Source organism: Chionomys nivalis, chromosome 11 (assembly GCF_950005125.1).
Source record: "Chionomys nivalis chromosome 11, mChiNiv1.1, whole genome shotgun sequence".
Classification (NCBI taxonomy): domain Eukaryota; kingdom Metazoa; phylum Chordata; class Mammalia; order Rodentia; family Cricetidae; genus Chionomys; species Chionomys nivalis.
The window spans coordinates 81,526,607-81,543,622 of NC_080096.1; the positions used below are offsets into that span (position 1 = coordinate 81,526,607).

At 47.1% G+C, this 17,016-nt stretch overlaps 1 protein-coding gene across 2 annotated transcripts in view; it reads right to left on the reverse strand.

The window, feature by feature from the left end:
* Znf618 (zinc finger protein 618) overlaps positions 1 to 17,016 on the reverse strand; it is a 167,285-nt gene that overhangs the window by 21,995 nt on the left and 128,274 nt on the right. For both annotated transcript variants that reach the window (XM_057785118.1, XM_057785119.1), the window contains 4 exons: positions 16,881 to 16,916; positions 16,711 to 16,788; positions 11,217 to 11,306; positions 148 to 387 (listed from right to left, as the gene is read on the reverse strand). In XM_057785118.1, coding sequence (XP_057641101.1) covers positions 148 to 387; positions 11,217 to 11,306; positions 16,711 to 16,788; positions 16,881 to 16,916 — 444 coding nt within the window. The remainder of the gene's footprint in view (positions 1 to 147; positions 388 to 11,216; positions 11,307 to 16,710; positions 16,789 to 16,880; positions 16,917 to 17,016) is intronic.

Here is a 17,016-nt window from a genome sequence, read left to right on the forward strand (position 1 = left end):
TGCCAGGGTCACTTGTAGCCAGAGGCCACGGGTCCCAATCTGTAGCAAAGAATGAGGGAACCTCCAGTGTTGTTTGTGCAGGGGAACAGTTTAGATAGGCGGTACACAGGGAGTCGGGGAGGCATGGGTAATGGAGGCCATCCATACCTGCAGTTGCCTTGCTTGCTGGAGATCCCGAGTTTGGAGTTCGAAATGTTTGAGTTTGGGTAGCTGGAGGGGTACGGTGTAAGAGGGTGGTGCATCGGACCACGGAGGCTGGAGCTTTCTTTCCCGACTGGTTCGTTTGAGTCTTCGCAGCCACGAAGCGGGGAGATGAGGTGGCCTCTGGATGGGAACACTCAGAACCCGTGTCTGGATCTTCTGGAGGCTCCCACCCGGGGGCAGTACCTGAGAGGATGATGTTCTTAGTCCTCGAGTGCCTCCAGAGCCTGCTCTCAGGTGACTGGACTCGCAGGCTACCCCAGAATGCCCACTCTGACGTATCGATGACGAATCTGCCCTCATTCTACAGAGAGCAAGGGCTCAAGCTCCTACCTGGGCCGAGAACCTTTGAAAATCGGAATCTTCCCTAAAGCCTGACCTTCAGTTCATGCTCAGAGCTACCTGTTAGTCACCATCACCTCTGTGTAATTTCTGTGTGCCCACATCCTTAGATAAAGGGCATCTGGACTATTCCTCAGGACGGAGAATATTTTCCCGACCTGTTTCCTCCAAGGGGGAGTCTGGCCCATCAGTGGCGATGAAAACCAGACAGGCAGTATGTTCTGGGTTCCGTGCTGGAGTAGGGAAGGGACAGGGTCTGGGAACTGCTATTCTTAGGAGGCTCGGGACCTGTCACTGCCAACAGAGGTATTCCTGTCCCCTGTGAGGTGTGGGAACTCTCTCTTACTGGGCCCTCCACAGAGCTAGGTTCTGAGAATGGATGGATTCTCAGGTAGTCTTGGGTGCCCTGAACCTGTCCCTAACCTGACCCACTCAGAAGAGCAGCAGACAAGGCCTGTTTCCTGAGACCATGCTAGGTCTACAGCTATATCCTCTAATGGAAAGAAGGGGACCAGGCAGAGAGGAGAGGGGGCTCCTAGAGCCCTATGCACAGGGCCTGGGGTCAGTGTTCTCAGCCAATTTGGCTTTTGGGCTCTTTGAGGATGGTGGGGCCTTGTTAGAATCCTGCTCTCAGGACAGTGCCCATCCTGGGAGTCAGAGACTCAAACTACCGCATCACAGGCTGAGATAAAGACCCTTGAGCCCCTGACTTCCAGCCGTTCCAGCACTGATGCAGAAGTCAGGGTCCGAGGAATCTGGGCCCCACACAAACCATGGCTCTCCTTCACACAGAGCGAGCTCAGAGATGCACAGTAGCAGGTCTGACTGTGCCATTCAGTCGCAGCTCTAACTGCTCCAGCCTAGCTGAGGAGATCCCGGGGGCCTCTGTCTGAGGAAAGCCCAGGGAGCTCTCATGGCAAAGGGCACCTCCATGTTTTCCTTCTTTCCCTTCCTGCTCTTTCTTTCCCACTTGAGTCAAACAGGAAGGATGGCTTATCTGATAGTTCCCCCTCCGTTATCACAGAATAACCGGATGCTGCTGCCCCGGCCCATCTCTGACTGCTCCACTGTCTCCCTATGGGAGAAACAGTTTAGGAGCCATGGCTTGGGGCTCACGCTCAGGCCTATGCTGAGGCTGAAGAAGCCAGTTCCCGGTGGAAGCCTAGCTCCATGGTTTCTGGCCTCAGCAGCCCCGGGCTCTGTACTATATGGGGCACATAGTTTCCCCTTCCTACCTTAGGGATTAATGAGATATCCAGAAGCCAGGGAGATATACCCTAAAGTAACTAGTCCCCATATGGAAACTGCTCCTGCTGCCCCTTCTTAGTCAGGGAATGGAAGACAGGCTCTGAAGCCAGTCAGGACTTCAAGAAGGCCTATATTATATATCTCCTCCATGCACCACGAGACACTCGCCCACACATCCCGAGCCCTGGGTACGAGACAGGGAGAATCCATGAGTTGCCTGGTCATGTGTTTTTCTGACAGACCTGTCTCTGTAGCAGCAGAACCACTTCTGGGGATTGTTTTATAGTGGCCCTGCCTGGACCTGTGTGCTGCATCTGAGCAGCTCCTGCCTAGGGAGCCCTGACTGACCATCTCATCTCCTCCTTTCCAGGCAGTGACTGTCACCAACGGCATTTGCTGTGACCTTTGATGACTGCTCTCTCAAAGCCTGAGTGGTCCAGTTTGTCCCTCTGCCTTCATGCACTGCCTAAACAAACCACAGGGGTGATCAAGAAGAGTCATGCCATCCATGAATGAATGTACTGAACGGCCAGAAGAGGGAACCTTGGGATGCTGAAGTCAGAAAGCTCAACAAGAGGCTCTCCTTATCCTCCCCCTGCCTCAAAGCCTAGAGCAGAAGGGGTCACAGAGGTCCGAGTCACTCAGTGGGATGCTCCTCAGCATGGAAGGATCCCAGCAGGTTCTCAACTCACATTCCCCAACAGTCTATTCCCTATGCTGACCTCACAGAGAACACCATCAGGCCGCTACCTGGCCTTGACTAGGAATGAGCACCTCAGGCAGACTGGCTACTTTCTACTATAAGAAACACAAGATATATTTATTTGTAACACACCTAAACCACGAGAGGGTGCAAATTGTCTCCTGTAGGAAGCTGAAAAATTAACCAAAGCAGGAAAAAAAAATTAAAGAAAAGTAAGAGGCTAGAGAGGCATGGGCTGTCTCTAGACGCTAGGAAGCAGAGTGAAGTGAAGGAACCATCTGCTCTATCACTGAAGGTGGGAGCAGGGGGAACCTCCATGGGTTTGCCCTAGAGAGGACTTCTGGCCATGATGCACTGAATGGAACAGGACTGGAGCTGCTGAGGAGCCAGAAAAGCACACTACAGCCAGCAGACCTCACCAGGAGGTGGTGCAAGGATGAGACTGGTGAGTCCCAGCTCATCCCAAAATCTCCACTGCGACAGTTAAGCTCAGAGAACAGAGCAGGGCCCAGCGGGCATGCCCACTCACTGAACCTGAACCAGAAGGACAGAGATCAAGGCCAGGGTTTCTGATGAGGCTGGACACCGCAGGGCAGATTAGCAAAGAACAGACATTTGAACCAAGGAGGAACTGCAGAAATGTGCAGTGGGCTTCCTCAAAGGCTTCAGCTGAATTCCAAATCCTTTGTGTAGGCTGAGTCTCTGCACAGGGAAAACAGACAAGTGTGTGCGCTTATGTGAGTGTGAGAAAGGGAGGTGTGTGACATGAATGAGGACTCAGAGGCCACACAAAAGTCACACAAGATTAGGTCTTTGGGGCCCCACCTGCCAAAGAGCAGAAGACCTGATGATGTCAGCAGAGTCACAGAAAGACCACACTGCTGAGTAAGAGCTATTCCTGTTGCTCTAACCTAGTTTAAAAACAAGACTCTGAAGCATCAAGTTGATCTGTAAGGAAATTAGTTGCCTACCAGAACAAAACCAAGGAAGAAAACACAGCCCAGTCAAGTCCAGAACATACCATCTACAATGAGCAACACAAAGCAATTACTTTTGAGGGGAACCAGGAAAATGTAGTTAAAAATCAAAAGGAAACCAATCAGAAGAAACAAAGAAATAAATATGATGATGGAATTATGAGACAAAGGCCTTAAAGCAACTATTATAAATGTACCCAAAGAATACCCTGGCTGAGAACAAGGAAAGATATAAAAAAAATTTCAGAGATTAGATATTGTAGAAGAAAACATTAACGACTTTGAAAGCAGGGGAGAAGTGAAGAACAGGGGGATAATAATGCTGAAAAAGTAAACACAGATTGTCAGCACCATCAGAAATCTAACGCACGTGCAATTAAAGTCCAAGGAGAGAAAAAGAAATCAGGGAAGAAAAATAAAAATCTCTTGGTCAAAGCAGATGAATCTCAACAAAAATCAGATTACTAAGAACTAGTATCACGGGTTAGTACTTAGAAAGGTCAGAAGGTTGGAAAGATGACTCAGTGGTTAGGATTAAATTCATGATAGACTCTAATACACCAAAGATGTATACTATAAACCACAAAGTGAAAAAGAACTAATAGTAGAATACTAATGGAATAAACTTAAAAACACTTGATTAGCACTGCAGCATGCAAAAAAGTAAGAGTGAAAATGAATATGAATAAACAGAAAAATATATAGTGCTGAATGAAATCCAATCATATCAATAAGCTATATTAAAAGTAAATGGATTAAACTTTTCAATTAAAAGGAAACAGTTCATTTATTATACTTTTGGTACTAAAGAATTGTATATTCTTTTTTCTTTTCAAGATAAGGTTTCTCTATGTAGCCCTGGATGGTCTGACACTCACAGAGAACCTTGTGCCTTTGCCTCCTGAGAGCCGGAATCAAAGTCATGCACCATCATGCCTGGCTTAGCCTCCTGAGAGCTGGAATCAAAGTCATGCACCATCATGCCTGGCTTATACATTCCGTTTTCATTTGAAGCTTAAAACAAAAACTTTAAATATTCTAAGGGGGAGGAAACAGATTTGACAAGTGTGTGCATCTAACAGAATACATTCAAACAAACTAGCCAAAAATGAATACATCTTAAAGAGAGAATGGAAAAACCCAGATTGGAAGGTGAGGATTTTGAGGGCTTTGATTTTTCAGTACGTGATAAGGTAAACCAATTTCTTTTTTAATGGCAGGAAAGGTTACAGAGACTTGAAAATTGTCAACTAACCTAACTTAACTGACACTACAAAACATATAACAAACTTACCTATGATTAATTAATAATCAATAATTTTGGTCAAGTGAACAAGGAACATATAGCAAAGAGAGGCCATTTAGACAGTAGATCATAAAACAAAACTCAATAAATTACAAAGATTGGAAATCACAATATGTATTTGACCATAATAGAATCAAATTAAAAATCAGTTAAAATTTTTAAATAATTAATTTACTAATATATGGAAAGGGAATCTATTTACTAAATGATGTTTCCTATAAAGAAAATGCCAGGTTTGGCAAAGTAAGTGTTGAATTTCTATAAAAATATTTATAAAAAGCAATCCCAACTCTATATAAATTCTTCAGAAAATGGAAGAGAAAGGAATTTTCTTTGAAACTGCTCTCTGAAACAATTCTGTTCTGACACATAATAAACACAAGAATGTCACAGCAAGAACATGGTATTGGCTGGAGTTAAAGTGGCTTTAACTACCTTGGAAAACAACGGCTAATCTTTGGCTATGCATGTGTTGTGTACATGTGTGTTGTGAGCACATTCACCTGTGTGTGCATATGTAGAGGCCAGAGGTCGGCCTCAGATAGATTTATTAGCTCACCACATATTTCTGAGATAGAGTCCGCCACTGAATCCAGAGGTCACTCTTCACAAGAACGGTTGGTCAGTCAGGCCTTGGCACTCACTTCTCTCCACCTCTAGTGCTGGGATCACAGGCAGACGCTGCCACCACTCAGCTTCTAAGTGGGTGCAGGAGACCCACATTCAGCTCCTCATGCGTGCACGTCCAGCACTTCATCCCTGAGCCATCCACCAGCCTAAACACTAGCTGTCCTTAAACATACACCTACCAGATGATGCCGTCATCCCACAAAGATGGCAGCTTGTCTACATGAGATCCAAATATTCACCCAAGGAAAGAACCGGACAAGGGGCTGGGTAATGTTTATCCAGACCGTGGGATATTACTTGCCATTTGTCATTCAGTGCTTTGGTCAACGACAAAGCCCAGTATATGGGGATTACAGAATATTGCACCCTTTGTAAAGCCACAGCTACTGGTTTGTGTAAGTGGTACTTTCTGAAGTGCATAACAAACACCCTGATGATGTCCTTCTCGTCTTGTGCCTGACCTTAAGGGACATGTGGCTGCCTTCAGAGTGAACTACTGAGGGGCAGGCTACCTCAGTAACGGAGCACATTCTGACGCGGTCCACATAAGCTGGAAATGGAAACTCATCTGCAGTAACATAAGCGGACTGGTGGGGGATGGGACCAGGACAGGAGTGATGACGAAAGGGCACGGGTGACTGTGGATTAGCATTCATCATCTGAATTTTGGTACATCCATGGGCCAAACAAAAGCTTACCACTTTTACATTATAAATGTTGGGAACTTCGCGGTGGGATTGCCACATTTCACCAAGGTTTTTCAGTGCTTTAGAGACTCACTGAAGATATTTACTTTCTTGATTAAGAACCCTTAGTCACACCCCACTGGTTGATCACGGGCACATTCCTAATTTAGGATTATAGTTCCCCGCCCTTGGGAGAGTCTGGTTAAATGTCAGGGAAAATCCTGAGAAATTTTACACAGAAGTGAGTAGAAAACACGCTCTGGAAAGCAAAGCAACTGACCAAACTCCCTTGACCCTCTGCACTTCAAAATCCCTCCACAAAGCCCTCGCTGGGATGGCTCTTCTGTGTGCATCTATGTGTGTAAATGTGTAGATCAGAGTTGTGTACATTAACTATACATTAACTTCACTGTTCTTCAGAGTGTGTATCCATGTACACAAATGTGTATATGTAATCTGAGTTGTGTACATTAAATATACATTGTTTTAAATCAGAAATTTTGGCAAAGAAGAGACATCCCAATACTGCAAGTTCCTTCAGCCCATATCACATTCATTTTCTGATATTCTCAACCTTAATAAAATATAGGCACAACGACTCATTAAAAGGCATCACATTTACTACACTAGCAAAAAACCAACACAACAAAACAAAACGTTAAGAATCCACATTCATTTCAACAGAAGGAAAATGATACACGACCCTAATTTGCAGGCCCAACTTCCAGTGAACTGAGGGAAAGGCAGCCTGAGCTGACGAGGGCCGCTACGGGAGCCTGCTGCAGCCGGCACAATGGTGGTGATGCAAATGATGACACTTAGCTGTCAGCAACTGAATCCTGTGAGGGGGCACAGGCAGGTGTGTCCACTCATTTCTTCCATTCAACACCATGCAACACACCCTAAAACAAGACTGTGAAGAGCACAACCCCTCAGATCGCAAAAGGAAGACAGACCAGGAGGGGAGTCGCTTCTATTAGCAGAACATTTTACCATGAGCAAGAAATCGACAAAAAAAAGAACCTACAAGGACTAACAGGCAAATTCAGTGAACCTGCAGGATAAAATCCAGAATGCAAAATTCTACTACTCCCATGAAGCAGCAGGAACAACTGGGAAATTCAAGTGTAAGAATTACAGCAGCATCACAAGACACAAGATACCTAATGAAACAGGTGTTAAGACGGAAGAGCACACGCGGGCTGAGAGAACTAAAGAAGCTCCAGACCCTTGGAGGGCTACACCGTGGCCAGGATTGCCTGAGAGACCCAACACCATTGCCATGATGGGTCCTGAAGCCCCAACACCACTGCAATGCCTGTGCTCCTCAAACTGCTCCACAGACTCAATGTAACCCCCTCAAAACTTAACTGACTTTTTCTTTCTGTCCCACTTGTCTTCCCCCTTTTCATCATTATTATTTCTGTCGAAACTGGCAAGCCTCTAACATTTATGTGAAAAAATAAAGTTCCTAGATGAGTCTATATTCTTTACAACGGAAGGATAAAGCGGAAGACCTGAGAAGAGGTGCTTTAAGACCTCCTGAAGAGGGGTGATAAAAAAGAGCACTGGTGCAGGGAGAAAAGTGAGCAATGAATCCATGGAAAAGAAAAAAATCGCTTGGACATTCAGCTGGTTCCAGCAAGGGTACCAAACCACCGAACAAGAAAAGGTAAGTTCAACAAAGGCTGTCCGACAACCCGGAGTCTACACAGAATAGGGCTAGCCTCCTACCTCACCTCAGTCAGAGGCTAATGCAACTCAACTGCAGTCCCAAATGTGGATGTTAAAATGATCTAAAACATTGCTACCAGCAAGGAGGAGACCCTCCCCATTATGAGGTAGGCAAGGATACCCCTGAGGAAGGATTCAGAAAGCACTGTAAAAAGAATGATAAATTATGTTTTTCTGTGGGAGGACCTTCTGCTCCTTCAGCCAATAGTCACTGAAGTACGAGCCCACTGGGGCATGGTCTATTTATCTTTTAAAAAAAGTGGCCACTTCCCTCCGTTGGCGCTCTGGCTTCTGGCTCCACTTCCAGCGACTAGGCTCCTTTCCTGGTTGTGCAGAGGGCTGTTGTCTGGGACAGTGAGCTGTAAGTTTTTCCCCCTTAAATAAATAACCATTCTATTAATCATAATTCCAAACTGGTGTGGGATTGTTTGTGATTTACACCTTCAATTGCCAGAACTCATTACAGATGGTTGTGAGCCACCATGTGGTTGCTGGGAATTGAACTCAGGACCTTTGGAAGAGCAGGCAATGCTCTTAACCATTGAACCATCTCTACAGCCCCCATTTGTAGTGAGGAGCAGCAGGCTGCGTTCCTGCCACCCGGCTCCCGGCCGCCTGGCTAGCTTATGCCCCAAAATAACAACACGGAAACTGTATTCTTTTAAACACTGCCTGGCCCATTATCTCTAGCCTCTTACTGGCTAACTCTCACATCTTGCTTAACCCATTTCTAATAATCTGTGTAGCACCATGAGGTGGTGTCTTACCAGGAAGATTCTAGTGTACGTCCATCTTGGGCTGGAGCTTCATCGCATCTGCCCCAGAGAGGAGAGGCATGGCATCTGCCTCACTTCCTCCCAGCATTCTGTTCTGTCTACTCCACCCACCTAAGGGCTGGCCTATCAAATGGGCCAAGGCAGTTTCTTTATTAACCAATGAAAATAACAAATAGACAGATGACTCTCCCCCACCAATGTTTCATGAAAGAAAATTACCTGCTCATCAGTGGATGCTGCATGGAAACCACCAAATCTGCCAAAGACTAGGAGAAACTATCCATGTGATGAAGGATGTGGAGCAACTCAAATAAGAGTATCTACAGCCAACAAAAAACGGACAAACAACAGGGAGAGGAGAGGAGAGGGGGGACAGGGAGAGAGACGCCCCAAATCTCCCCAGGGGAGGCTGAGATGCTATGAGCATTTTTGAAAATGGTTTGTCAATTCTGATAAAAAAGAAACAAACCTATTCCCTGGTATCTCCACCCCTTGATATTTAGCCTCAAGGAAAGACCCATAGGGCCACAGAAGGCAGCACACAAACTTTCACAGGAATTCTACTCATGTCAGCCTAATGCTGGAAATGACCCAAGTGAGCAGGCAAGTGATCAAACAGACTCAGATTCAGCACAGTGGGGGATCCATCAGCAGTAAAAACAGAGCTGATAGTACGACACACGTGGGTCTTAAAAATGCTTTGTGACTGAAATCATAAGCAGACACAAGTGCACACATGGGACTCAGGAGAACTTCCACTGTCAGCCTTTTGGATTCTCATCAGAACCAGGGACACACGGCCAACCATGGCCACCACCCAATCACACCTCCACACCCAACTCCTACCACCCCTACACAGACCTAATCCCGAAGTCATCAAGACACCGTCTCCTGCCCAGCCTTGCAGAAGTTACCCTTTGCTGAAACTAGACCAAATCTCATGCCGTATTTTAAACAGGTGTTTCTAAAATCCTAGCCGACATCGATGAGTACCAGAGAAACATGGTCAACACACAGATGCAGAAAAAAGTCTAAAACAGAGAGGAAAAAAACAAATGAAAATCAGGAAGCAATACAGGGAGCCCTTTGGGAGGAAAGTGCCTGTATGGCAAAGATGAAGTTAGGGTGCAAGTGGGGGCCCCTTCCTCTCATATGCCAAGGGATCCAGGGTGGAGGTAAGCTTGCAGCTGCCTGGTGGGGTTCAGGATCCACTCCTTATCAACACTCTCTGGGGGGCAAAGGAAGTAACACAAACACTGAAGCCCAGCCGCCTTTGGCCTTGTCAGGTCATGCCTCTCTAAGTACATTCTGGGTAGCATCCTCTGGCATCTGGCAGCAGCTACCCACAAACAGCCCAATGCCTGGGCAGCAGCATTAGGAGCAGAGATCAAAGGGACAGAGTGGCACCCACAGTAGATGGTCTGGCTACACAGTGTACATCAGGGCCACAGCAGACACTACCTGAAAGTCTCCACCTCCTGCAGGTGTCAGTCCAGACTCTGGGAGCTCACCAGGCAGAGGGTCACACAACAGCCGTGGACAGTGAGCCGGACCAAGAACCACAACACAGTGCAAAGACAGAACTGAGGCTGCCATCCAGTGAGGAGTATGTCCAGCTGTACGGCTCCGCCAGCAGGGAGGAGTTCCTGGGGAATGTTCTGATACCCTGTTCAAGCCCTAGACATCTCTCTCCCTACTCAGATGCCCTCAGGGGACCCACCTGAAGGTCTGGGACCACCCCCCGAGAAAGGGTTTAGATGCTGTGACCTCCACAGGTTGTCTTTCATCCCGTACCCCAACTCGTCCCAGTTCTGCAGTGAGATGCCCACACAGGGAAATTAGCAGAGGCTCCTAAACACCCCATCCGAGTATCCCAAAGGTCATATGTGTCCCGTCTCATCACAACGTCTATGTCCACCTGTACAGGTAAGGGTGGAAGGCTGAGGCCCTCTGGCTCATACACTTAGGGATGGCCCTTCCTCTGACTCCCATCTGCAGAAAGGCACCCGGGAGTCACCAGGTAGGCTGACAGGCATCCAGAGTGTGGAGAAACAGCAGTACCCGATGGAATCCCTTACCATCTTATCAGCAGAGGAGTAAGGGACTATGGGTCATGGTCACCAGGAAGCCCGCGATGCCTGAGGCTGGTTTTCAGCCTCACATATTAGCACGCCTTCTTCCTTCTTAGTTTTCTACCATCACAGCAATAAGGGTTGCCTTGCCCAGGTGCCCTCCCGTCAGGTAGGCTGGAGCTTGATCCTACATCCTAAGACAGACACTATGGAGACGGACGCAGAGCCGGGAAGTTCACACATGCAGGTGTTTGGTGAAGAGGACCCACTGCAGTGCTTGGATAAACAATCTCCACTTCTGATGCCCAGTATGAGAGGCAGTCCTCTGAGCTACCATGAGAGAGCTCCACCCAATTGGTTCTGACGCCAAGCAGGCTTTCTAGGCTCTCCTACCTCATAGTCTCCCTCATGGCTCAGGCTAGACCCAGACACCTGATAGCCCAGACCCAAGCTTCCCGAGAAAAGCTCCAGATTCTTGGTCAGTGGCTAACCCCTGCCCCTCCCCAGGCCTCCCCATCCCCCGGCTGGAGAAGGGACTCACTGATGGGGGCGTGTAAGGCCACGTGCTCCTGGTAGGGCGTGTAGTACTTGTACTGCTTTCCACAGAACTCACACGTGTAATTGCCGGTTTCTGCAGAGGAGAAGGAAGTGTGAGAACAGGTGCTTGCCCCTCCCCCAACAAAACATCAGCATCTCTTAGCCTCCAGCTCCTCTTCATTCTTGGACCACGAGCCAGACTCAGCTGGGACTGTAAAGTTGCACTGCCTGGTTCAAATCCCAGTGTGGCCTCTTTTGTAATCTCTGACAGTTAGAGGTCTATGTTTGGTGGGGGTGCAGGGAGGCGGGGCAGTTGCAGGTACACATGAGTGCATGGGTTATCGTATATACGTGTGGAGACCTGGTATCAACTTTGGATATTTTTCTCTAAAGTTGTTTACTGTTTTTGAGACAAGGCCTCTTGCTGGACTCGGAGCTCACTGACTTGGGGGAGCTGGCTGGCCACTGTGCTCCAGGAATCCACCCTTTTTTGCCTTCCCAGTCTGGGATGACAGGTGCACACTGCTGCCCCTGGCTTTTAACACGAGTCCTAGGGATCTGAACTCAGGTTCTCACGCCTGTATGCAAGCACTTTAACTGAGCCAACTCTCCCGCCCCTAACTATGGCATGCCTCCATTCTTCTACCTGTAAAAGGAAGCTGACAGAAGGGCCACCCTAGAGGATTGCTGCGGGGTCAACTCTGAATGGCAGCCCTGGTGCTCAGGGGACCCCAGCTTCCCAGCAAAGCCAACCTTTCCATCTGCCTGCCCACTGCAAGGGTCAAAGCCATGGTCTCTTATCTCCAGGACTTTGTCCCCAGGTGTCACCACCCACCAGAGCTGGGGTCACACTTCTTAGTTCTCACTGGGCCTAAATATCTATTTATTTACTTATGTATTTATTATTGCATGTGTCTAACGTACATGGGGTGCATGCGTGCTACAGAGGACTCGTGGAGGTCAGAGAACATGGGTTCTGTGATCGAGTCCAGGTTTAGGTTTATGAGGTGAGCACTGTAGCCCTTGAGCCATCTCGCCAGTCCACCACTAGACTTAACTTTCTATCTCTCGAGGTTCTGCCTAAATTCTCCTTTAAAGACGTCTGATGTAAAATGGTTCTTTTGGGACAGTGCTAAAATAGGAATAAATACAAGCTCGAAGTTTTTAAAAGGAGCAAGTGCAATCTTGCATGATCCCTACACCAAGGGGAACATCTTCCCCCAGGGCATCACCAGCTACCTCGCCCTGCCCCCACACTCCCATCACCCTCCTCTAGGGCATCTCTCTGCTGCTACCATTTGTCTGGCTCTTATGGCCTTGAATTAGCCAGCCCTGATCGATATCCTCTTTGTAACCTGGTGTATTCAATCGACAATACTTTGTGGACATCTTGCCCAATCAATAAGTATTGATCTCCAGGACTGCCTTTATCGGCTGCATGGCTCCCATGGGACTTGGGAATTTGCTGAGCCAGTTGCCCTCCACCAAGGGACATTCAGATTGTTTCAAGTCACACCACACACACACACACTTAAAATAATGCTGTAATCCACATCTTTGCAGGGCTTTTGCATATTTGCTCAGGAGCCGCCTGTGATTCTAGGGATACTGAGGTGGGGAGGGGCCACAGTGCCACCCCCCACACACACACCACACCCCTACCACCTCTCTAGTTTGCATATCTGACCGGGGAGAAACTGTCCACTTACACTACAGGTTTTATTTTCTGTTTCCTTGATTTCCAAGGAAATCGACTTTCTTGTATAATGAACTATTGCTTTCCTTTTGTGAATTTCCTTTAAAACCACTACATTCTGTAGATCTGTGATGTCAACATTATGCCACATGTATCACGGGCCAGCTCCACCTCCAAGGGCTTCTCGGTCTACTTTGCTTTCCTCTCCCAAGATGGAAGCTTTAGGATTTAGGGAAGGTAAACAATTTTAGGAGCTGACTCAGGAATGCCAAAAAGGTATGCATTTTAGTTCCTGTCAAGGTTGTTAAATCAACGGCATTAATTATATTATTCCAATATTATATAACCGTGTCTGCTTGCTCCAGCAAAGACTAAAGGCTGTGCTAAACCCTCCCATTCCATTGCTTTCCCGATTTACTTTGATATTTAGGTACATTATTGCTTGGTGTATGAAAGCTATGGCTCAGAATCTTTACTAGAGGGCTAGGAATGGAGCTATAGGTCAAAGAACTTCACCTATAGCTTGAACCTAGCATGCAGGATGTCCTAGGTTCCCTTCCCAGTTCTGTGTAAACTGAACATGGCGGTAACACTTGCAGTCCCAGAGGGAAGAAGATCGGATTCAAAGTGATTCTCATCTACACATGGAGTCCTAAGCCATCCTGTGACATGACAGCCAATCCTGACACAATGCTCCTAAATGGTTCCTGGACCACAGGAGCCGACAGAAACCCAGTATAAGATCAGCTGAGAGAAAACTTCTATGGGCGTGGCCCATAAATTTATGTTTTAACAAGAACACTCTAATGCATGGGAAAGTTTAAAAAGCATTGCTCGAACATTTAACTAAACCATTTATTAGTTCGTCTGGTATTAATATTATGAAGTTCCCAGCGATCTGTCAGGCCGTGATCTCTTCTTGTTTGCATGTGTCTAATGACATGCTCTGACGGTCCTGCATTCACATTAAACAGAGATGGCACTACAGTGGAGGCTGAGCAGAAACTGTCATGTCCCTGTCTTCAAGGAGCTGTGTAGGAAGGGAAACAGAACGCTCACAGCGTCTCACGACTTCAAACTGCACCCATGGTATGCACACTCGAGGAAACAGACAGTGTCTCAAACAGCCATGACAGGTCTGTTAATCTCTTTACGGAAGTAGGGAGAAGTCCCTAACACATGCTGAAGCAAAGAGAAAGGATAAGGACTGAACTAGGTGCAGTGTTCATAGACCATTAGTGTTGGGATTATTTCAAATGAACTCGACAGCTCCTGTTTTCTCACTGGAGAGATTATACCACTTGTTTTTATTGCGATGATCGATTCGCTTTTACATGGTGAACATCCCTAATCCCCAACCCTGAAATGCTCCGAAAGATGCCACAGGAAGGAAACCCCATGCTTCGAATCTTTGTATCACATATAATGTCATTACAAATACTTAATGAAATTACTTAGAGACTATCTATACACATACATGAAAGGTAAGTAAATTCTGTATTTAGACTTGGGTCCTATCCTAGGATATTTCCTTATGATATGCAAAACTCTGTATTTTCTGTTTTTCATGCGTCACACTCTGGTTTATCCTTCTGGGCTCTGGTTGTTTGGGATATGAGCTCTTTGCTTTTACACTTTCACCTGTGCTCCATTATTTTTCAATATTCCTTATTTTAGAAAACGTATAAGATATATTTCTTTAATTGTTAATGGGGTAGAAATGGCATTTTAAAGTCTTTTACTGCTGAAAAAGAGTGCTTAACCTGGTGCTTATACTGAAAAAATATATTTGTATTTACATGTCTCTGTGTGTACCATGTGTGCACGGGTGCCCATGGGAGCCGGAGGAGGGTACCAGGCCCCTGGAGCTAGGGTTATAGGTATATGCCATGAACTGCTGGATGTGGGTGGTGGGAGCCGGACTTGGGTCCTCTGGGAGGGCAGCCTTTAATCACTAGGCCTCTCTCCAGACCTTTCTGAGATTTAGCACATGTAAAAATCCCCACAAAGTCTCACAACAAAGATCAACCTCCAGGTTCTACTCTAGAGATTCTGATGCTACAGGTCTGTCATGAGTCAAAGAATTCACATTTCAGATGAGCTTCAAGGAGCGGCTGATCCAGCTGGTATGGGACCCCACTCTGAGCAGAGAAGGACAAGCCAGTCTTTGCTGTGCACAGCATTGTGACCCTTTAGTGCATGACTCATCAATCCACATCTCTCTTTTTCTTGCAATTTTTATTATTTAGGGGGAAGGGGGGGGTCTCACATAGCTCAGGCTGGCCCTGAACTCACTCTGAGCTGAAGATGGCTGCGCCACCAGGCTGGCCCTGAACTCACTCTGCAGCTATGGCATGCACTCCATGTTTAGTTTATGGGGTACTGGAGATCACACCCAGGACAGGTTTGTGCATGTTAGGCAAGTACCTAACCTATCAACTGAGTTAATCCTGGTCCTTTTTGGTAACTCACCTCTGTATTTAGGTTAACTGTTAACACACACACTCAACTTCCATAATTAGATTTACAATGGTTTAAACTTACTTGTTCAGAATTCACAGTCCTCTTACCCTACAGCCTCCCAAGTGCCTACACATGCTCTATCAATCAGTTCCCTGAATATATTCCTTCAAAAAAAGTTGTTTTTTTTTTTTTCTGAATCCCCTCATTTTTATTTGCACACCAATTCCAATGTGCTCTGGTGTGAAATTCTTCCTGCATCTTTCCTTCCAAGCACACCCACTTTCTTCGGATAAACAATGTTGCAGAGAAGTCTCATCAAGTCTACTTGGAACTCAGGGGTAGATACAACTTGTTTTATACATGTGGCTATCTCAGTTTTCCTCCTCCTGCCTACACTTTTAGAGCCACTAAGACCTACTGATGGTAGGATCTCCTTACGCTGACTCTGCCTGCACTCTGACAAGCCTTTCAGACACACACCCACTCAGCAAGTTTCTTCTGTCAGATCTTTATATTCTTTATCTGGCACACGGTCACACCATCAGCCCCCTGGGGCTGGCTGCCTGTTCTCACATCTCTGACCGTCTTCTGTTAACCGCTGTCCTTCACGGTGCCAGTTTTGGCAGATCAATTCTGTCATTACTGTCATGAGACTTTTCATTCTGCTCTTGTGTTTTGTTTCCCCCAAACCCTTTCTCTTCTTACTCTGCTGTGCTTATCCATCTTACGCTCATGTCTGTTCATCATCCAATCTCAGGCTCCTTTACCACAGAGCCATCCAAAGGAGGAACTGAATTACCCAAGTGCAGGGCCATGTCTGTCATCCAAGACAAATCTGCCGAAGACACACAAGTTCAACGTGGTTCCTGTCCTTAGGGTCTGTATGGGAGAAATGTCTCTGTCTACAGGTGGTTGCCCTACTTGACTTTGTTCACTGACATGCCCCTCGAATGACGTCAGTCATCGCCCTCTGAGCACCTAGTATGTTCCAGACACAGTGCTACAGCATACGCAGTCTGTGATCTCATTAACATCTACCAAGTCTGCAGGGAGCACTTCCCTCGCCACTATGGGAGGCCGAAGTACAAGCGGCTAACAGACTGGGGGAATCCATAAACAAGCTGACTGAAGTAAGGCTGTGGACTGGCTGCCTTCACTACCCTGCTCTTGACCCCACCCTGTCTACAGCTCCTTGAAGGCGAAAATCCTGAGACTGCCCAGCCCAGCCACCAGGCAGGTACACAGTTGCAAGGCTGGAGCCACACCCTTTCTAGCAGAGTGGCTCAGGCCACCTCCCTCACCCAGCCCCGCCAGCCCTTGGCCCCAGGGTCCCGCATACTTGGTCCAATTTTCTGGAAAGGCTCCGGAGGCTCCTCCTTCACCTCATCCGAGGCCACAACACCTTGGTCAAAGGGGTCTGTAGGAGAACACATGACCTTAGCATGCTGGTCACCCAGGACACAGGAACCCAGCTGGAGACAGAGAAAATGGACAGCCACAAAGACTTACCTGCCCGATTCTCGGGAGCCCCTTCCACACTGAACACTGTACCCAGGCGGGAGGCGACAGCCGCAGGAGGAAAAAAGCCAACAGAAGCCCTGTTAGTCCCTGACCACAGTTACCTCTTTCGGTCATGCCTAGCGTC